At 38.3% G+C, this 23,220-nt stretch overlaps 2 protein-coding genes across 8 annotated transcripts in view; one reads left to right on the top strand and one right to left on the bottom strand.

Annotated features, from left to right (window-relative positions):
- Window positions 1-18,360, top strand: part of Lar (tyrosine-protein phosphatase Lar) — a 152,663-nt gene extending 134,303 nt beyond the window's left edge. For 5 of the 7 annotated variants that reach the window (XM_070209009.1, XM_015172573.3, XM_032437775.2 and 2 more), the window contains 9 exons: window positions 211-403; window positions 2,240-2,390; window positions 2,484-2,620; window positions 5,514-5,810; window positions 12,305-12,444; window positions 12,526-15,864; window positions 15,940-16,050; window positions 16,113-16,418; window positions 16,531-18,360. In XM_070209009.1, the coding sequence (XP_070065110.1) occupies window positions 211-403; window positions 2,240-2,390; window positions 2,484-2,620; window positions 5,514-5,810; window positions 12,305-12,444; window positions 12,526-15,864; window positions 15,940-16,050; window positions 16,113-16,418; window positions 16,531-16,599 (4,743 nt within the window). In that variant the 3' untranslated portion in view covers window positions 16,600-18,360. The remainder of the gene's footprint in view (window positions 1-210; window positions 404-2,239; window positions 2,391-2,483; window positions 2,621-5,513; window positions 5,811-12,304; window positions 12,445-12,525; window positions 15,865-15,939; window positions 16,051-16,112; window positions 16,419-16,530) is intronic. The other 2 variants (XM_032437778.2, XM_032437777.2) reach the window with 1 other exon arrangement.
- Window positions 18,361-18,792: 432 nt separating this feature from the next.
- On the bottom strand, window positions 18,793-23,204 carry LOC6628326 (uncharacterized). The gene is made up of 7 exons (XM_002051163.4): window positions 23,029-23,204; window positions 22,732-22,856; window positions 22,419-22,658; window positions 21,666-22,179; window positions 20,513-21,313; window positions 19,889-20,394; window positions 18,793-19,832 (listed from the first exon to the last, which is right to left on the bottom strand). Exons 1-7 carry the CDS (start codon window positions 23,129-23,131, stop codon window positions 19,500-19,502), a joined length of 2,622 nt encoding a protein of 873 aa, XP_002051199.2. The 5' UTR covers window positions 23,132-23,204; the 3' UTR covers window positions 18,793-19,499.
- Between the last annotated feature and the right edge of the window lie 16 nt (window positions 23,205-23,220).

Here is a 23,220-nt window from a genome sequence, read left to right on the forward strand (position 1 = left end):
ATCAGCCTTACCAATTGCTTGCAGTTTATGGTTAAGCCAAAGATTTTGGGAGCACATAAGGATGCCACTTTTAAATGAGCTCGAAATGGAATAGTTTAAGTTAATGTTTTTGGTGCAATAGAAAGTGCCATATATTGTTTTTTTTTTTTCAGCTATACCATTCGCAATGTTTCTTCGTAACGTTCTTTTACTTTCTCTCGTTCTTTACAGGGCTACAAGGTGTACTACACGACCAATTCGAATCAACCGGAGGCCTCATGGAACTCGCAAATGATTGACAATAGCGAACTGACAACCGTATCGGAACTGACGCCACATGCCATCTATACGGTGCGTGTGCAGGCGTACACCTCAATGGGAGCCGGTCCCATGTCCACTCCGGTGCAGGTGAAGACACAGCAAGGTGAGTGCCAGCTGCCCTCCAATATTGATAGCCAAATCTCATCCAATTAGTGGTGAAATGTCTAATTGAATAGCTCGGTTTAAACGGCCCGCATAGAGAACACCAATTATTTAATTAGAATGTCCAAAATGTTCAGTCCAATGCATATTATGTAGATGTTTGTTAACCTCTATACAATCTCTTTCAATCTGGCAATTCGTTTTTATCGTCAAATAGAAATAAACGCCAATCTAACTTAGTCAGCATTATGTGCTTTCTCTCTCCCTATCCCTCTCTTTCTCTCTCTCTGAATTTAAATTAAATTTATACATTCTGACAACGCTGTCAAAAACCAGTAATAAACACAAATTACCCTAGCTAATTTTCTAATCTTCCATGAATAAAAATAGGTATTTTAAATTTCAAAAATCCGTCTCTACCTTAAAGCGATTTGGCAACTCTGTCATAAACTTGGCCAATTCGTTTAACTAATTCCCTAGTTTGTCATGAAGCGAATATTTAGTTTTACATTAAGACAAACTAGTTCCTTTTGTTAACCTAACATCATTTTCGTTCTCTGACAATTTTGCCATTTTATGTACTTGGAAGCAAGTGTTTTTTTGTAGTTTGCCAAGTTGATTTTGAATCAAACCCATTTATAAAATTTACTTACAACTATGCGTATCTATGTGTACTTACGTGTGTGTGTGTGTGTGCGAGTGCATGCAGCAAATATTCATTAAATTTGACTGCTGAAGCAATTGCATTTCCCATACATTGATGTGCAGCTTTGTGGTTTCGAGGACTTCGTCTAGCAGGGCGGGAATCTCGTTGCGCCAAGGGGGCGGGAATGTGGCGTTTGGCACGAGGGGAGACGGGAAGATGCTGGTCATCTAGTTTATGGTGTGACTTTGAATTTGTTGCTTTTGCAGATACTGACTAATGCGCTTAGCTGCGTTTGGGCCAACCTCTTTGACCATAAGCTCTTTGTATTGCAAGCGTAAGGATTTCCATTTGCAATTGCAACTGAAAATATATGCAAAATGCATTCATTTATTTTTCAAGTGCAAGTATCAGACAGCTTAAACTAAATATTGCACACATTAAATATCTAATAAGGATATACTCTGGGATTACTGGAGATTACTTTGATATTATCATGAAAGCAAAATCTTTAAATCTTATTAAAAGATAATGTTAATGATAATGCCATGCAATCTTGAAATAAGTGTTAAGTCTCATGCATTTTCCGACCTTAGGCGTAAAGCAAGTATACAAATAACTATCTTTTGTTTATCTTTTAGAGCTGAGTTTGATGCCGAACGGAATAAAAATGAGTTCCTCCCAAACTACAATCAGAACAAAGTTGTAGGGGTTTGGTGATGTGCTTTACACCATTTCAGATTTTCGCATAACTTTATTATTCTCCCCATTTTAAATGGATACAGTTGATGGTCACATGCAAAAATATTACTTTGGCACAATGGAATGTGTCTAAAATGGGGACAGGTCTTCCTTCGTTATGGCAATAGCAATACGCATGTATTCAATTATTTGTGGGACGGGGGGGGTGCAATTTCAATCAATTTTATAGGCTGAACTACATTTATTTTCAACTGGCAACAATTTTGCATATCTCAGAGTGAAGTGTGCGTGTGTATTTGTGTGTGTGTGTGAGAGAGTGTGTTGATCTGAATCATTATATCTGAGTGGGCGCATATAAATAAATGCCACATTGATTTGTTTGTATTTTATTTAATTTCCGTAATTTCCGTTTCATTATTAACAAACCAACCAAAACCGAAAACCAAATATGTGCGTACGTGAATGCCTCGATACGTTTATACATATACCCAGGTGTGCCATCACAACCGAGCAATTTCCGGGCCACTGATATCGGCGAGACCGCAGTCACATTGCAATGGTCCAAGCCGACGCATTCCAGCGAGAATATTGTACATTATGAGCTCTACTGGAATGACACATATGCCAATCAGGATCATCACAAGTGAGTTGGAGCCCCCTTCCCCTCCCCCACGCCAACGCCCAGTTAATTATATTATAAGACAGCAAGAAATTTAATCATAAAAATCATTTGCAGGCGCATCTCGAACTCTGAGTCCTATACGCTTGATGGTTTGTATCCCGATACCCTGTACTATATCTGGCTGGCAGCACGTTCCCAGCGTGGCGAGGGCGCCACCACGCCGCCCATACCCGTACGCACCAAGCAATATGGTAAGTGCTTTGCTTTTGCTTAATCCTAAGTTAGGTACCACGAAAAAAAAGAAAAAAAAACACAAAACGAAACTCAACTAAGCCGTAGAAATCGAGTACGAGTTGCTCTAGTTTAAGTACAAACCAAAAAAAAAAGACTCCAAACATAAATTTCGTTTCAACATATAACTATATAATTACATATTAATTATAAACATACATATATATTTATATATATTTATATGTTCAATAAGTGTAGTTGATTATTCAGTTGAAATACTTTTATATAAATTTATGTGTGCCATATATGGGAGTGTGTGTGCATTTTTTGTGTGTTATGGCCACCCTCAAGGAGACAGGTAAAAATCGAGCGTGTGTGTGTGTGTGTGTGTGCGAGTGTGTATGAGTAAGGTGTGTTATGAATTGCACTTTTCTGCCTAAATTAAATATTAATATAATATTTATATATACAAATATTTATTATAATATATATATTGTATGAAATGTGATTCTAGTTTCTTGCAAGTTATTTGTACTTAGTTCAGTTTATACACACACTATATTATACACTAGACTACTCCTAAATACACCTGTACATACCTTAGTCTAGTTAAGATAATACGTTACATACATACAACAGCTGAGTTAGGTATACTATCCACAATATACAAAACCAAACTAGTTATGGGCCCAATTCTATTCAGTTATTAAATAAAAAAAAAACTTCTGTTAAAATAATTATGATTCACCAATGATTCACCACCAAAAATACATAATAAATTAATTCAAAATTATTTCCAATAATACATCCTATTTTACCTCAAGAATTCGCATTCTGGGCGTTTCTCAAAGTTGTTGGGCGATTAGTTGCCTCCACGCCCTTTTTTTGACTTGTTCCACATATCTTATAATAAATTGTAGACAGAATATTGCTCAGTTGATAGCATCCGAATCTTGTTAAATATATATAAATATATCCAATATATATAAAAATATATATTAAAATATAAATGCTTATTGTTTCTGCATCCAGTTTCGATCTTTTGGTGAAACATAACCCCCAAAAATAAACAAAACCTGCTCACGTTAGCCAACACTGTAAACATCACCACATGACAGTTTGCATACAACAGAACAGATATTTCTTTATATACTTATTTTTAAGATTATTTCTCTTTAAATGTGAATGATATTTATTGATATTTAAATTTTATGCACATGAATGCCATTATTTTATTGCAAGTGTTCAGTTAAAAACAAATTATGTTTAAAAGTATCTGCAACTTGTGTTCAGTCTCAGCATGTCAAATTTTTAATGCAACTGCAACTTGAACTGCACCAATGCACAAAAAGCCACAAACTAGAATTTCTAGACAATACTCTACTGCTGTATTAGCAAATCCCTCTCTTTCTCACTTACTCATCTTCTCTGGTGCCTCTCTGTTTGCGTGTGCATTTAGTAATTGATTTTGAAATACATTTTAATAGAGCAACGCGCACAGACGAATTGTACAAGGAAAACGCCAGCAGTAGCTGTAGTATCTGGCAATAGTATATAGACACTATATCTAAAATGATATATATATTTTCTATATGTATTTGTATTGCATCACTTTTGGCTTTCATATTTGCACGTTTTGCATACTTGTATGATTTTGCGCATAATTAAAGTTTAAGTGGTTCCAGTGGTTCCTGGCTTAACAATTGTTCTGTGGCAGCCACAAATTGTGCTCACAGTTCTACACAAACAGTTCACACAAGGAGAAAAAGAGAAGTACACCGAGAGAGAGAGAGAGAGAGAGAGAGAGAGAAACAGAATCGGGGGAGCAAACGTTTAGCTAAATGAGATATGAGTTTGGCATGCGGATTATTCAGTGGTCTAAATTGACTTATTTCCTGTAGTTTGTCATAAGTTATTTGCAATGGTTTTGCAATTGATAGAAAATTTAACTTATTACGGGTCGATTACGTGTAGTGCATAATATTATTTCCATAAATGTTTTGAGTATAGTTGAAATCATTTCTGGCCTTGAGTTAACACAAATATATATATATATATTTTTATTAAATACTAATCTAAATTTAGAGTCGGAGTTAGTTTTATGTTTTAACTCCTAGTTTCACGCTTAACGTATAAATAAAAAAATGTTAAATATAAAACCCATAGCCACATGGTTTATGCAAATTAAATGTTCATATATCTCCGTATACCATGTGTGTTCGCACTGTGCGTGTGTTAATGTATGTGTGTGTGTGTGTGTGAGCCTTCCAATTAGTTTAAGCTAGCTTTAAATATTTGCACACTTTTATGTATTTTTTTAAATTAAATATTAAATATATATATATAGCTTGTTAAATGCACGCTTTTAAATATTTAATGTATTCCTGTATTATTAGTTTATATACATAAATTGCTCTCAGTGTGTGTCTCTTGCTCACTCGTTCTCGTAGCTAGTTAAAAATTTCAGCTCAAAATCGTTACCAAAAAATATGCACAATTTAATTTAAGCGAGAAGCAGAACTTCTCTAACAAAATAGAACAAAACGCTAAACGCTAAAAAAAAAAAAAAACAAAAAGCAAAAAACATTATTTGCATAAACCATTGGATCTATAAAATTAATGTCTTGAATCTTATTTGAATTATTATTTAATATACCTAACTTATATGCCTACCTTATATACTTATGCCTATCCATTACGTCATTTATTCAACATGATTTTTGTGCTTTCTTTCGTTACATGTTTTTTGGTTTGAAACTATTTTTGGTTTGGTTTAAACGCTAATCGCTGAACGCTATGAAAAAAAAACAAATATCTCTGGCTATAACGCAACCAAATTTTCTATGCACATCACCCAAAAAAAAAAAAAAAAAAAAAACAACAACAACACGTTACCATCTATTATGTAATTAGTACCAGGTGCACCGCCACGCAATATCACGGCCATTGCCAACAGCTCGACAACTATAGCGCTTAGCTGGCTGCCTCCGCCCGCGGAGCGCTCCAACGGTCGCATCGTATACTATAAGGTACTGTTCGTGGAGGTGGGCCGCGATGACGACGAGGCGTCCACCTTGACCCTGAACATGACCCAAATCGTGCTCGACGAGCTCAAGCGCTGGACCGAGTACAAGATCTGGGTGCTCGCCGGCACCTCGGTGGGCGACGGTCCGCGCTCCCATCCGATCATAACGCGCACCCAAGAGGATGGTATGTATGCCAATGACAATCTTACCTATGCGTAAGTCTTAACTCAAGTCGTATTCTCTTTGTTCATTTATCGGTTCACTTTTTTTTTTTTTGATTAAACTTATTTTTAATCTCATCTCTTCGATACATATAATTTTTATTACTATTTTACTTTAGTTTATAACTTTATAACCGTTATCTACCTAACTTATGCCTCATAACTAATCAACGAAAATTTGTATACGATTTTTGAATTTTGATATCGAGCAATCCCAACGCAGGAGCTGCCGGAACGCCGCAATGGAGCGTTTTGTTTTTGGTTTTTATCAACAAAATTTGTGTGTGCCTGTGTGTGTGTGTTTACCTAAAGTCATTTTAGATATGCGACTGGCAGTAAATACCATATGCTACATACATATATACCATATATGTTCTGAAAAGCTGCAAATATTCATATATTTTTGAATGCAGCTATGTTTTATACATTTGAATATCCCCCTTTTTTTGTAGTGTATTATTTTTATTATACATTCCTGGATATTTTTTTTTTTTGGTTAAAGAGACATATTTCGATTTTCGATTTTTACAGATAGAAAACTTCAATCGAATGCTTCTGATGCGAGTTAACTAAATTATACTCAACTAATCAATATATAAAGAAACTGCTTAATAAAACCTAAATCTGTAAACCTTTTTAAACTCGGATGCTTAAGCTGCTCAGTGAATTTCTAATTAAAATGTTCTATCAAAATATTCAACCATATCTATATCGCTCTAGGAGATTCTAAACGAATTCTATTTCAAATAGTTCTGCGAATTTTTTCATAAAAATTCAATCATTATTTTTATTTAAATAAAATAATCCAGAGAAAAATCTCCATTGACATTTAAAAATATTTTAAGGATTCCTTCGATCTTGAACCATTATGGATATTTAATTTAATTTGTATTCTGTTTATATGACATCGAAATATCATCCCCTACTTCTATCTCTTACCATTTCTTGTCCGAACATTCAATTTTATGTTGAACCCACTTTAAATTGTTTTCGTTTCATACTTATGTATGCTTTTTTTATTGTTAAAATTCTATCAAAAAAATGTTAAAAAAAAATTTTTTTTATTGGTACTATAAAATTGCATATTTTTTGGCGCAATTTTTGACTACTTTTTGCACTTGTATCTCTATGAAAAATCAGAAACTAACTTTTTTAGCACAACTCCTATAATGTGTATTATATGCAAGAACGAATTTTTGTTAATTTACTTGACTCTCAACTCGTCTTAAACAAAATACACGAATTGGATAAATATTATAAATATATATATGATAATTTTTGATCGATATAATGCATCAACTTTTTTGTGGTAATTTGTATAGCACCAAGAACAAAAAAAAAAAAAAATAATAAGAACATGAGCTCTGTGTTTTTGTAAGCGCACCAGATTTTATACCAAATACTAACTTACCAACACAAACACACAACTAAATATCTTAAACAAATATAAATATAATCTAAACAAATATCAAATTATGATTTTTGTGAATTTAGTTAGTTTGTTTGTTGTTTATTTTCTGCGAACCACCAAAAGAGCCGCATTAAATATTAAATTGATTTATTTACATAATTAAATTTATGCAATTATAAATGTAAACACGCGCTCCCATTACCCCGACAAACAAGCCTAAATAGGGCCTAGTTGTATTCAAATATCAACCCCCTACCCCCGTACTACCCGAACCCTAATGCCAGCATACATAAGCTCTTTTGTTGTGGTGTACCTAAGGCAAATAATGCAAAACGTTTGGCTGCATTTATTTATTTTTTGTTTTTAGTTGCCGCACACCTATATATATATATATATAAATATATGTGTGTATATATATTTACATGTATGCATACATATTTAATAACATTTTGCAGCAGCTCGATGTATATTTTTGGACAAAGCTCCCGAGTTTGTTTTTGTTTTTTGATATTTGCACTGAATTTTTTACAAACATTTTGCACTTTGAAGCCCCGCCCCTTACATTCCCCCGTATGGTTTTTTCTTTATCGCATTGCAAATACACAACAACATGGCGAAATCCTTAAATTGATTTTCGCATAAAAATTATTTGATTTTTGTATTTAATTTGTATTCTGTTGACACATTTGATTAAGTTTTATTTGCCATCACCTGCATGTTTGTCCAGTTAACACATTTGCATCTGGTTCAGCATTTTTTATTCGATCCATTCCCATTCTCTGGACCCCTCGCCTGTTTTTGTTATTATTGTGGCCGGACCTGAGCCCCCTCTTGGTTGATCCCGCCATTTGTTAAGGCAACAATGGAACCAATTTTATTGTTTATGCTTACATTTTTTGCACAACTAATTGTTAATTTTTTTGTTTCTGTGAGTTTGCAGTTCACAGTGAGCCAATTATTTCAACAATATATAGTTAATCAGCATTTGTGAGATAATTAAGCAGAAGTCTGTTCAATATTTTAACAATATATTTCAATTAATCAAACTATTTTCTGGTTCTGCCTTTATTATAGTGGAAAGAAGTCACTTTAGGCCTTTTTTAAAGAATAGTATTGAAAAAAGAAATATTTAAAATTAAAATCCATAGAAAAGTTTGCAAAAAACGAAGAAGTCCTTCGATATGTTGTAGTAAAATATAAAAAAAGGCTACTTTAAATTCAAAAGTTAAATACTTGTAATATATTCTAGCCTAAACCACTTTTAGTGATGTATTTTTTTTTTAAAAGTATGACCAAGTTAGATGTATGGACAAGGTTAAAAGGAAACTTCTGTGCTAATAATTTAGCTCCAACTTTTAAAACATCCAAAACTGCTTACTCCAACAACAGATTTGTTGAACAACTTTGAGTTTTCATTTTTCTGAAAGAGCTCGACATTGTTGCACTTCCCTCATCATTATTTTCAAATATCTCCATATTTTCTACGCCTCATTTCCTTAACATCCGGTTCTCGTACATTAATTAACTGCTTGTTAGCTTTTAAACTGCTTGTTAAAATACCTATCATTCTTTATAAAGCACCGATCTACTTTTGTTTTTATTTGAAGCTTGTCGACAAAATGAGACAAAGTTGGCACTCACTTAATTTGATTTATTTAAGCACAGCTAATGAATTATATTTACGTAACATTAAGCACCTAGTAGTACGTCTCTAGTCGGGCAATCGCAACTAAGTTAAGCATTAAGCACACTACAAAAGCCACTTTGATAATGTACTTAGGTAAGCACTTGAAAAAGCACCTGAAAAACAAAACTGAAAAAGCACCTGGAAGCACCTAGCACACGTATGCCAAAAGAGAAAATATCTACAATAAGCAATGGGCGCACACAATATGTGCACAATAACAATTTATACGTAAAGCTACTTTTTGATTTCTTTCGTGATAGAAAAATGAATGTATGTATTATGAGCAATGCACCTCAAGCACATTCACGTGTGTAGTCAGCACATTATTCTCTACACAACTCAATTCTTTGTCTTTGTCGCCTACTATATTTTAATTGTACTCAATTAAGCACAATGTGTGTGAGTGTGTGTGTGTGTGTATGTGTTTTGTGTGTGTGGGTATGGGTGTGTGTGACAAAGTCACTCCCATTGATACCCCTGCGGCTATAGCATTTCACACTTAAAGGGTCAGCTCATAAGTATGCTACAGTATTTTTCCTACCACATATGTAAGTATATGTATAAAGCTTTTATTTCTTCAAATTTTATTTTATATACTTTCGTATATGTTTCGTTATGATGATGCGCTTGTTAGCTTCGCTGAGCTTCGCTTTCAATGCGAAATGCAAATAGCACCTGGCCCAAAGCTGGGCACTTGCTTGGTTCTTTTTTATACTCTTCCACTCAGTCACTCCGTAATGCAGGCAGCTTGCCTTTTGTGTGTGCTACAGTAGACACACACGTTCCGTTCAAAATGGCAAAAGTACCAAAAAAAAAAAAAGCAACTGAAACACAGAAAAAATTGACACCTTCGAGGGTATACTCAACCTACAGTTGCTCATATTCTCCATGCAACAAGCCTCCTAATATGTTTAGAAGATATATACATAACAGAATTAATCTGTACTTTTGAAAATATTTTCTAGTCATGAAAAATAAAGCATTCTGCGAATGCCTTTATTATTAAAAATCAGTTTCCGTTCTACAATTAAAATTTATCAAGACATATTTAAGATCTCAATAGACATATATGTCCGCCATTATTGTGTTTCAAGTCTACCAAAATAAGTAATAAAAAATTCAAGAATTTTACAAACACCTACCAATGTGCCCAAAATAATTATGCTTACAGGGTATTAAGGGTAAATAAGTACGGGCTATATAAAAAATCAGCTTAAAATTTTAGCTTAGCTTAGGACTTGCACGTAACTTCGTTCTTTCTATTCAGCAGCATACAAAAAGAGAAAAAAAAGAAATATATTTAGAGAACACCTCCTAACGGTAGAATTTTAATTATTTTATATTCCTTTACTATGCACGTGTTATTAGATTGTGTGTGCGAGGGTGTGTTAGTTGTGTGAGTGTGTGTGTGTGTGTGTGGGTGTGAATGCACGTGAAATGACAAGACACAGACAAAGCTACTGCAAAGTGCTACAGTTGATGTACCTCTGCCCTCGCCCATATAACCCCACGCGACTATTCTGCCCCCACGTGCAGTGCTTGGGAGAACACTAATGAAGCATAATTTAACATTTGTGCCGCGAGTTGCATTTGAATAATTTTTATTATGCAGTTGCTCAACCTTTTAATGAAGTGAATAAAATTTGAACATTAAATTAAAAGTTATATACTGCAAATAGCAAGATTTTTAAGTATTGTAAAAACTCATAATAAATTAATATATATACATATACCTAGATTTATATAACAAATTGTTTTAGTAAGTTACTTTTAAGACCTAGGCTCACTTTAAGATTTAAGCTCTACAAAATACCACATCATACTAAATATTTATACAACTGCAACACATTTGTAGAGTATCAAAGCGGGTGTGCCAACAAATATGTACATTTTGTATCATATTTAAATATATATTCAGATAAATTGATAAACTATTTTCATCTTAATTTAATCAAAAACTATCTTTTATAATTTCATATAATTTTCAATTCCATGCGAATCCCGTAATATGCACTAAATACTTTTTGAAACTGTATACTGTAAACTAAAAAGCTATATCTTATATCTTTTTTCATATACTACTTAAAAAAAAAACCAACACACACACACACACTAAAAAAATACCAAATATATCTTTGCTTGGCCACTCGCACCTTGCACTCTACTTGCTCTGTTTCGTGCACCTTTTTTTGAATGCAAACTCGAAATGGAAAACTGTAACACAAAATTTTTGAAAACTTTTTGATGTGAATACAAAATATATTGCGAAATTTGATTTTTGAACGCAACATTTAATGGATGGTGGTTTAATATTAAAAATACAAATAAAAAAACCTTTTTAAATCTATTTAGAGAAAAAGAGTGAGTATTTTTTAAATGGTTTGACTATAATGTTTAAGAATGCCCCATAGCAACCTATATATATTTATATCTACAATATCTTGTACTATGTTTACTTTTAATTGTACTGGTCCAGAATATTGTTGACCAATCACTAAAGAATCAAATCTCTTTTTGTTTTTTGACATGTTTTTTCTATTTCACAACAAACAACAACATTTTTGAAAGCCAAAAAGTCTGCGAGGATTTTGTAACTGGGCTCTTGACTTTTTTCACAAGAGCCCCATATCTAACGATCTAATATATACGTACATCTACATACATATATATATATATATATGTTTTTTCTTTTATTTCAATCATATGTTTTGTTTTATCCGATTTTGCACACGAACAGTAAAAACTTTTTTGAATGCTTACATGTTTGGTTTTGCCCAATCGCAAGAGTTGAACAAGTAAAGAGCCTTAACTGGTTCGATCTTGTTTCGATTGTCAAGTTTTTGTGTACATTTTTTGAACTACTCTATAAGTATGTACTATTCTATATACTTAGCAAGGTATCAACTGCACTTCTTATTCAATTTTTGTGCACCTAATACTGAGCAACCACCTATTTATTTCATTATTTATATACTATACCTACCTACCTAACTATAACCATACATATAGCACCTAAGCAGCACTATCTTTGATACTTTTAACGATTTAACAACTTATACATTAAATATTTTGATTTCTAACTGTGATGTGGTGACTTGGTTGACTTTGAGCTAAGTTTGTTCTGGTTTTGTAAATTGCTCCTAGGGTCTAAGGCAACTTTAGCACTTAGCTTTTAATGTCTCTAGTTCCATATATATGTCTTTAAATTAAGCTATTTAGCCATAAGGAACCCAAAAATTATTTTATACTAGCCTAAGTTAACTCCTAAGTACTCGTTAAGTATACAAATAAGTTCTATGAAAGAACGTTACTTTTGCTGGCTCTAAGCTAATCTCTTGTCTCTTCGTCGTCGTATCTAGTGCCTGGAGATCCGCAGGATGTCAAGGCCACGCCACTGAACTCAACATCGATACATGTGAGCTGGAAACCGCCACTAGAAAAGGATCGCAATGGCATCATACGTGGCTATCACATTCACGTGCAGGAAATGCGAGATGAGGTGAGTTGGGAAAAGGGATAAGAAGGGATATAAGGAAAATAAAATGTTATTTCTTTCATATTAATTTCTTTTTTCTACCAGGGCAAGGGCTTTCTCAACGAACCCTTCAAATTCGACGTGGTCGACACGTTGGAGTACAGTGTAACCGGGCTGCAACCGGACACAAAATACTCAATTCAAGTGGCCGCGCTAACGCGCAAAGGTGACGGCGATCGCAGCGCGGCGGTTATTGTAAAAACGCCCGGAGGTGTGCCCGTTCGGCCAACGGTAAGTCTGAAGATTATGGAACGCGAACCCATTGTATCCATCGAGCTGGAGTGGGAGCGTCCGGCGCAAACGTACGGCGAACTGCGTGGCTATCGCTTACGCTGGGGCGTCAAGGATCAGGCATTAAAAGAGGAGATGCTGTCGGGACCGCAAATGACCAAGAAACGTTTCAACGATCTCGAACGTGGGGTGGAATACGAGTTCCGGGTCGCGGGCAGCAATCACATTGGCATCGGTCAGGAGACGGTCAAGATCTTCCAGACGCCCGAGGGCACACCCGGTGGACCGCCGTCCAACATAACTGTACGGTTTCAGACACCCGATGTGGTCTGTGTCACCTGGGATCCGCCAACGCGAGATCATCGCAATGGACTTATCACACGTTACGATGTGCAGTTCCACAAAAAGATCGATCACGGCCTGGGCTCCGAGCGCAACATGACGCTGCGCAAAGCGGTCTTCACCAACCTGGAGGAGAATACCGAGTACATCTTTCGCGTGCGTGCCTACACAAAACAGGGCGCGGGTCCATTTAGCGAGAAGTTAATTATTGAAACGGAGCGCGACATGGGACGTGCCCCAATGTCCGTACAGGCGGTGGCTACCTCCGAGCAGACAGCCGAAATCTGGTGGGAGCCGGTGCCCAGTCGCGGAAAACTGCTTGGCTATAAAATCTTCTACACAATGACGGCTGTGGAGGATCTCGATGATTGGCAAACGAAGACGGTGGGTTTAACTGAATCGGCAGACCTGGTCAACCTGGAGAAGTTTGCCCAATACGCCGTAGCCATTGCAGCGAGATTTAAGAACGGACTGGGACGCCTGAGTGAGAAGGTAACGGTGCGCATCAAGCCCGAAGATGTGCCGCTCAATCTGCGCGCCCATGACGTCAGCACACACTCCATGACGCTCTCCTGGTCCCCGCCCATACGCCTTAATCCGGTGAACTACAAGATTAGCTTTGATGCGATGAAGGTGTTTGTGGACTCGCAGGGTTTCTCCCAGACGCAAACGGTGCAGAAGCGTGAGATTATACTGAAGCACTTTGTGAAGACGCACACGATCAACGAACTGAGTCCATTTACCACGTACAATGTAAATGTGAGCGCGATACCTTCGGATTATTCCTACAGGCCGCCAACGAAGATAACAGTGACCACACAAATGGCAGCGCCACAGCCCATGGTCAAGCCAGATTTCTATGGTGTGGTGAATGGCGAGGAAATATTGGTCATATTGCCACAGGCATCCGAAGAGTATGGCCCCATCTCGCACTACTATCTGGTTGTGGTGCCCGAGGACAAATCGAATCTACACAAGAATCCCGATCAGTTCCTCACAGATGACCTGCTGCCCGGACGCAATAAACCGGAGCGTCCCAATGCACCGTACATAGCTGCCAAATTTCCACAGCGCTCTATACCCTTTACCTTCCACCTTGGCTCGGGAGATGACTATCACAACTTTACCAATCGCAAACTGGAACGCGAGAAACGCTATCGGATATTTGTACGCGCCGTGGTGGATACGCCGCAAAAGCATCTGTATACGTCCAGTCCCTTCTCTGAGTTCCTGTCGCTGGATATGCGCGAGGCGCCGCCCGGCGAACGACCACATCGTCCGGATCCTAACTGGCCCTCCGAGCCGGAGGTTTCGGTTAATCGCAATAAGGATGAGCCGGAGATACTCTGGGTAGTGCTGCCTTTAATAGCCGCCTTTGTTGTCTCCACCACGCTTATTGTACTCTATGTGGTTAGGCGTCGCCGCCAGCCCTGCAAGACGCCCGACCAGGCGGCAGTTACGCGTCCACTGATGGCCGCTGATTTGGGCGCCGGTCCAACGCCCAGTGATCCCGTGGACATGCGCCGACTGAACTTCCAAACGCCCGGCATGATCTCACACCCGCCCATACCCATCTCCGAGTTTGCCAATCACATTGAAAGACTCAAGTCCAATGACAATCAAAAGTTCTCGCAAGAGTACGAGAGCATCGAGCCCGGCCAGCAGTTCACCTGGGACAACTCCAACTACGAGCACAACAAGTCCAAGAATCGCTATGCCAATGTCACAGCCTACGATCATTCTCGCGTCCAGCTGCCCGCACAGGAGAACGTCCTCGGTTCAGACTATATCAATGCCAACTATTGTGATGGCTATCGCAAGCATAATGCGTATGTGGCCACACAGGGACCGCTGCAGGAGACCTTTGCAGACTTCTGGCGCATGTGCTGGGAGCTGAAGACTGCGACCATTGTGATGATGACCCGTTTAGAGGAGCGCACGCGCATCAAATGCGATCAGTATTGGCCCACGCGCGGCACTGAGACTTACGGTCAGATATTTGTGACCATCACCGAAACCCAGGAGCTGGCCACCTACAGCATACGCACGTTCCAGCTGTGCCGTCAGGGCTTTAACGATCGCCGCGAGATCAAGCAGCTACAGTTTACGGCCTGGCCGGATCACGGTGTGCCCGATCATCCAGCTCCGTTCTTACAGTTCCTGCGTCGCTGTCGCGCCTTGACGCCACCCGAGTCTGGACCAGTTGTGGTGCATTGTTCGGCAGGCGTGGGTCGAACTGGCTGCTATATAGTAATAGACTCGATGCTGGAGCGTATGAAGCACGAGAAGATAATTGACATCTACGGCCATGTGACGTGCCTGCGCGCTCAGCGCAACTATATGGTGCAAACAGAGGATCAGTACATCTTCATACACGATGCCATACTGGAGGCCATCATCTGTGGTCTGACCGAGGTCGCTGCACGCAATCTGCATACCCATTTGCAGAAGCTGCTCACCACCGAGCCGGGCGAGAGCATTTCGGGCATGGAGGTGGAATTCAAGAAGCTCTCGAATGTTAAAATGGACTCCTCCAAGTTTGTTACCGCTAATTTGGCCTGCAACAAGCACAAGAATCGCCTGGTGCACATCCTGCCCTATGAGTCGAGTCGCGTCTATTTAACGCCCATTCATGGCATCGAGGGCAGTGACTATGTCAATGCTAGTTTCATTGATGGCTATCGCTATCGTTCAGCCTATATTGCGGCTCAGGGACCTGTGCAGGATACTGCTGAGGACTTTTGGCGCATGCTCTGGGAGCACAACTCCACCATAGTTGTTATGTTGACCAAACTCAAGGAAATGGGCAGGGTAAGCTGACATATTCTCCTTCATTCGGTATCCTCTTTCAAGTATTTACTCTCACTCTTTCTCTGTCTTTTGCAGGAGAAGTGCTTCCAATATTGGCCCCACGAGCGTTCCGTGCGCTATCAGTATTATGTTGTGGATCCCATCGCCGAGTACAATATGCCACAGTACAAGCTCCGCGAGTTTAAGGTAGGGTAAATCACATTCCACGTTATCCATGCTTTGCTAATTATTCGCTTCCAACTATGCAGGTAACCGATGCTCGTGATGGCTCATCGCGCACGGTGCGCCAGTTTCAGTTTATCGACTGGCCCGAGCAGGGCGTACCCAAGTCTGGTGAGGGCTTCATTGATTTTATTGGGCAGGTGCACAAGACCAAGGAGCAGTTTGGCCAGGATGGGCCCATAACGGTGCATTGTTCGGCAGGAGTGGGACGCACAGGTGTTTTTATCACGCTCAGCATTGTCCTGGAACGCATGCAATACGAGGGGGTGCTGGATGTGTTTCAAACGGTGCGCATATTGCGCTCCCAGCGACCGGCCATGGTGCAGACGGAGGTGAGCTGACCCCGAAGAAAGTCTTTTCGACTCATTCGGCTTTGCCCCAAATCCGTGGAAAAATTTCTTTATTATTTCAGAGAAAATAATTAGAAATTTTTTTCTTTGACAGGATCAATATCATTTTTGTTATCGCGCTGCTTTGGAGTATTTGGGCTCATTCGACAACTATGCAAACTGAAGGAGTTGAGCAGGAAAAGGAGGAGGAGGAGCAGAAGTTGGAGTCCGGGCTACAGAGCAAAAACGTTGTCAACTTTAAGTTCATGTTAAATGTTGCATGTTCGTTTTCAACTGTACGCATAAAACGCATTTATGATATACACGGATACCTTAACTTTAAAGTATTATAGCCAGATACTGCCCACAATACTTACTTATACTCTATAGTATATTGTATACAACAATTTGTATAATTCAAATTTTAAGCAACCACTTAATTCTGTCCCTATTTTGATCAGTTACTCTTGTTTTACCCCTCAGTCTTTTGCTACGTTTGTTTTCGTATAATGTAAACTCAAAAAGACTGTTACAAGTTTAATTATCAGTAATTTATACTTAAATGCATATATCCCTATATGTACATATGTATGCATATATATATGTGCATACAGTTTTTGCTCGAACTAATCAAAGTAGTCAATCAACTTGTTGTGGTGCGGCGGCGCCTCCATAAAAGCGACCACCCACTGGTAAACCTATACATATTTGAACTAAGGACTTGGTAGCTTTTAAAACTTACCGCCTAAACGAATCTCGAGAAAAGCATAAGTTAAAGTCAACTAGTTGTCAGAAGCATGGAGTTCAAATCCCCATTTATCATAACATTCTAGACTATATGTGCATGCATTTGTGTGTGTACAACAATCAATCAAATATGTTTAATATGTTTTTATACTTGACATACTTAAAAAGTCCGCTTAGGCTCTATATATATAAAAGCAAATATATATATATAACGCAAAAGCAAATGTAAACCGTGCAATTAGTCAAAAGTCTTGCGTAGTGTATATCTTATAAGGCAGCTAGTTTTAATTAGTTTATAGATTAAGTTCAGTTATCAGGCATGTTTTATATTCTATTACATTCCCCAAATATGCTTACATCAGCTGTCCAGATATGTAAAACTCTAGGTCTTTGTACTTTATTAAGTAAGTCATTTTATTCTACCAGCTTTCTCATTCCTGCCCAAGCATAATTCTAAGTTAACCATTTTTAATTTGTTTTATAATTACATTCCTGTATATACCACAAAGCCCTACAGCTATACGAGTAAATAGGATCCTACAACTAGAAAATTATGGTACCTAAAGTGTATGAAAAAGACAGCATAGATAATAAACCCAGCAGATAAAGAAACGAGTAATAAGATAACTGTAGATATGTATTGTAGAATACTAATACTTATATGTTACGTCTATACTATTATAAAAGGCACCCATTTATACCTATAAAGCTACACTACAATATGGCATTATGAACATAGAATTATTATAATGTACATACATATTTGATATGCAGTTCTATGGGGCGATAGTATTTATAAACGATGTTAGCAAGCAAATGCATAAAAGCAAATAATATTAAATTGAATAATAATTATTAGCCGAACACATGTTAAACAACAATTGTAATACGTATGTACACTACAGATATTAACGCATTGTGCATAATGCATTATAGATATAAAACACATACACACACTGACAGACACACATATATACACACCCACACACCCACACACACACACACACACACATATGTATCTGTTATAACAAGTTTAGCGCGTTGCCCACTAAAGAAGGAATTAAAAGAATTGGAGTTAGAACCTAGTAAATTGACAAGTTGGCTCAATGCCATCATCAAACAATGTATTGGGGCATATTTGGAAAGTATATATAATAATGAAAAATTGAACAAATAAAGATTATAGCGTTTACAATTACGATTAGCAACAATAAATGTCTAATAGATAATGGTAATCACCGCAGCGTTGCAAGCATATTTAGCATCCTTCTATACAAATAAATTACAAATCTATATTGTATATTACAACAAAAAATTGGTCGGCTTGTCAAATTTTGTTAAAACTATATGAAATTGTTTAATATATATATATATATATGTGCATACATACATATATTTTACCGTTTAGTCAGATTTAAAACAAATTTTAATGATACACACAGAAGGCCCTAAAAATTAATCAAGCTAGATACGAGCGATTGTATTTCATACACATAATTGTTTAAGTAAGAAACATATTACGTTAAACATTATCATACGACTAAATGTATCAGATATATATATATATAAATATATATATATATACCGATAAACCAATGAACATGAATATTAAAAGACGAAATAAAATACATATTATGGAAAAGAAAACCCCAACTCGTGTCAAATTTTCATTTGGACAAAAAAAAAGTGTTAAATGTTGTGTTCAATCGATTATTTTTATGGCGCATAATTTGTTACACTTTAACAAACTAATATAAAAAAAAAATATGTTTTTAATACATAGACTTTCGACCAACGGCAAAAAGCCGTAATTGTTGTTCTGCTCCGTATATCTTGTTAAAAAACAAAGTGCTGGATAGAAAAACCAATTTTCAATCAATTATTTCTATGGGATGTCCATCATCATACAAGATTTGAATCCTCCAACATTCATAAGGCATCCATATGCCATTTTGATAAGTTTGTTCATACAGGAATTTATAATGCTAACTATGATATGTAGGAGGTTTAGATGGTTAATCCAACCTACTCAGAAATATGTCCTATTTGCAGCAAGTTTCATCAATATTGTAATAAAGATGAAGCATTTACTTAGAAGCAGACAGATGGAAAGATAGACAAGCGGACGAACATGGCTATGTCCAGTTGCATGGCGTAGAATATGAATACATTGTTTTGGAAAAGTTTGCTTCACATTTTATAATGTGATAAAATTTTAATACCCTCATCTAGGGTACATCAAAAATATGGTTGGACTTACCCATCCAAAAGTTACAACGTTCATAACAAATAGGTAAAATAAAGATAAACCAATGTATGTAAAGAATGCGTAGCTTGTTAGCTAGACTCGGAAGCAACAGATGATTCTTTGGAGGCCTGATTAATCTCAGACATAATGTTCAAAGGATCCTCACTACGTAAGTAACCATTATGCTCGGGATGCGATTCGAAAACGACTTCGCCTCGTATCACACGAACTCGGGGACCGTGTGCACGTGCCGTAAACTTGACCTTGCCGCACGTATCTGGTCGTAGACGACGATGTGCGCGCAATCCACTGACCACCACGAAATTCTTGTCACAACCATAGCACTTGTAACGTTTCATGCCAATGTGACGCGACAGATGGGAGATGAGCGTCTCGCGATGTGTAAAATCAAGCGAGCAAACCTGTAAATCGATGGTATTTAAATAAGATTGGAAGCTTATTAAGAGAGCACACTTACCTTGCATTTGAATGGTTTTTCACCTGTGTGCCGACGCTGATGGACGCGCACCTGGCCGGGTGTACGAAAACGCTTGTCACAGTAGTTGCATTTATGCGGCAGCTCCCCAGTGTGGATCATTTTGTGGATACGCAGGGCACCCACAGTGGTAAAGCATTTGGAACAATCCTCGCACTGATACTGAGCAGGACGAACAATTGGAGCTGGTCGTGTTGACTTAGCAGGAGCTGAGGCGGGTGGCGTTGACGAAAGAGCTGCAGGCGCTACAGGTGCTACAGGAGTTGGCTTTGCAGAAGAAAGAGAAACGGCTTCCACAGGAGCTACTTCTGCTGCTTCAACTAAAGAATCTTGAGCTGTTGCTGTAGACGCTTCTGAAGCTCGCTCAGTCGAAGCTGCAGTTGGCTCTGCAGCACCGGGAATCACAGGAGCTTCCGAAGCTGTAGTGGGCGCAGCTGGCGCCGTCTCTATTGGACTTGTGGCTGGAGCCATTTTGGATAAATTCAATTCTGAAAATATACAAAAACATTGTTAGATAATAGAAGAGCAAAAATATCATCTGTTTTCAGTCTGGCAAAAATTTAAATATCCTCGCAGACGACGTTTATGAGCACGTTTAATACTCACTCTTGTAAGTCTTGACCTCCACTTTTATATGCTCGAACTCTGCTTCCGCAATGCCGTGCACTTGGGTCATGTGGTTACAGAATGGTACATACTGTTCGTAGCAGCGCGCACATTTTGGACACTCCCAGTGAAAACGATGATTGGGATACGTATAGCGCAATTGACGCACTTTCACATTGCTCGATTTGGTGGGAGCCAGCCGAAGCACCTCCAGCTGCGATGGCAACACTAAATTGTTGTTTCTCTTGGGCGTTTGCAATACGCTGCCGGGCAGTGGCAATGTCTGCTCTATGCTGCGTATTTGATTTTGGAATTCTGTGATGATCTTACGAGATTCGGGCAAGCTCTCGAATAAGCTTAAGGCATTAAAGTAAGCATTGCGATTTATGGCCGCCTTTTGTGTGCCTTCTGCTTGTGGCGTACTGGGTGCAGTTGGGCTTGGAACTGTGGCGACCGAATGGTTCTTGGAACCAGCGGAAACTGAGCTTATGGACATGGCACTAGGCAGTGTAATAATCTTGCTGCCAATGGTGCAGCTATTCGTATTGACGCTCGTCGGGCTTGGCGCTATTTTAACAATCTTGGTGTTTGGTGGCAATTTGATTAGCATGCAATTGCTGGGCAAAACCTTTAAGATGTTGGCTGCAATATTTGGCTTGTTTTTCAACGATTGCAAGACGTTCTTTTTCAAAATATTTTTCTGCTGATTATTGCCTTTGTTAGGCTTCAAAATGTTTGGCAGCTTTACGGATGCATTAGTGTTAGGTATTGGTATAGGCTTCCATTTGCCTGCGGGCACAACTGCAAAAATAAAGAATGTACATAAATAAAATATTCAGTCGAATAAAATACCTGCCTAATGCTCTTTTCTCAGTTTATAGTTTTCTTGATAATGAGAACCTTCAAATTGTGAATTTTTAATCTATGAACCTTTAAAATAGGTCATCAGTAATTTGCCTGCTTCAATTGGTGTCCAGCTTTCTATACCAGCCATATATGGAGCATATATGAGGAACGAAGTCGCTTCAATCGACACACAGACGTACAGACAATAGTCTATAGTTCAATATACTAGATGAACATTTACAGACAACTAGATGGACATTGCATGAGTTCAATATGCTATACTTATATAGAGTCAAGATCAACCTACACTGTATTGATGGGGGTGCAGCCGTTGGTGTTTCAGCGCTCGTTACAGTTTCAACTTTTATTGGTTTCTGTATAGCAGGCAAACGCAATTTGCCGCGCAGTTGTCCTGCAAGGCTGTTGTTCATCCAGTTGGCATCCTGGCCAGAGCTCAACTCATCTGCTTCGAACTCTGGCTCTGTTTTGATAACAATATCCGCCATTTCCTGCTCATGCTCCGTTTCCGGCTGTTGCTCTTCGGCTTCCAGGGGCTCCGTTTTAATTTCCACATCACACGCCAGATCCTCAGGCAATTTGGCGTCGAGCTTGCTGACCGCCACCAATTGGCCTACATTGCCATGTATATCAGCATATTCGACCTGACCGCACAGCTCCTTGCTGTGCTGCCGATGTAGCTGCAATCCCTGGCGCGTCTCAAAGTGCCGGCGACATACCGCGCAGACAAAACGGCGCACATAAAAGTGGCTGCTCATGTGCTTGGCCAGACCGGCGGCATCGCTACAATTCAACTCACAAATCTGTATAACGAAAAAGAAGAAACATCCGTTAGATTATTGAAAATATTTATAATTGTATGCATAAATTAATCGGCTTAGAGTTGCCAATTTTCTAATATCTTAAAATCAAAAAAATTGCATATAAAAAAGTATATATGACAAAATTGTGATTCACTATCTTAGGGTATAAAAACTAGTAAAAACTAACAATGGGCACACTGTGCTCAGAACCCCGGTAGTGACATCTCTCTCGCACTTACCCTACAGCTTGATCCATTTACACCGCCCGCATGCTTGCGAAATTCGTGCTCCAGAATCTCTTCAAGCGTGTTGCACCAGACGCCGCATCCATAGCAGCAGAAATGTCGATTTAGCTGATGGTTTATCTGATGCGAGGCCAGCGCCAGATGATTTTCACACGTAAAGCTGCAAATTTTGCATGAAAATGCATCGAAAGTGTCAGCCGGGGCAATATTTTCACAAGGTGACGTCACAAATAACTGTAAGGCACAGAATCACACTGTCACACTCAAAGATATGTTTGCATGTATGTGTGCTGAGATTATGTGCTACCTTTTGCTGCTGATCGAACGTGCCGAGGCTCGCTATGAATTTAAGCTCATCCTCGGATTTGCAGTCATGTACCGGCACCGTTATCATATTTGGCCGCTCTTCGATGATTTTCATAAAGCTGCCCCCTGAAAAAACAGCAATCATTTTACAGATAAATTGAAACAAAGCTAACGGTATAGTGCGTAGTAAAAATAGACGCAACACATGCAAACCCACAGCCATGCGCACGCACACAAGCACATACGCACACATAGGTACACAAAGGCACATTGTCAAAGCAAAGGCACTCATATTTACCGCACGTCATATCTAAATGCGGCGCATCCTCATCCAACTCCAACTTTATTTTTGTATCATCAATATCAAGTTCTTCCTTTTTTATTACAATTTCCTCGTGCATCGCTTGTTGGCGTAAAAAAAAGTGCGCAAAATAAATTACCGCTGCGATCAGTAGATGCTATCGACTTATGTCCGAAAATGTATCGAATA

Source organism: Drosophila virilis, chromosome 4 (genome assembly GCF_030788295.1).
Source record: "Drosophila virilis strain 15010-1051.87 chromosome 4, Dvir_AGI_RSII-ME, whole genome shotgun sequence".
Taxonomy (NCBI): Eukaryota; Metazoa; Arthropoda; class Insecta; order Diptera; family Drosophilidae; genus Drosophila; species Drosophila virilis.

Bases quoted from the DNA above. Each gene is read 5' to 3' on its own strand.
- LOC6628326 (XM_002051163.4), bottom strand. From the start codon at position 23,131: ATGCACGAGGAAATTGTAATAAAAAAGGAAGAACTTGATATTGATGAT. The intron at 21,314-21,665 runs GTAGGTTGATCT...TTATTTTTGCAG, and splicing joins TGCACCCCCATCAATACAGT to TTGTGCCCGCAGGCAAATGG. The intron at 20,395-20,512 runs GTGAGTATTAAA...GTATATTTTCAG, and splicing joins GGAGGTCAAGACTTACAAGA to AATTGAATTTATCCAAAATG.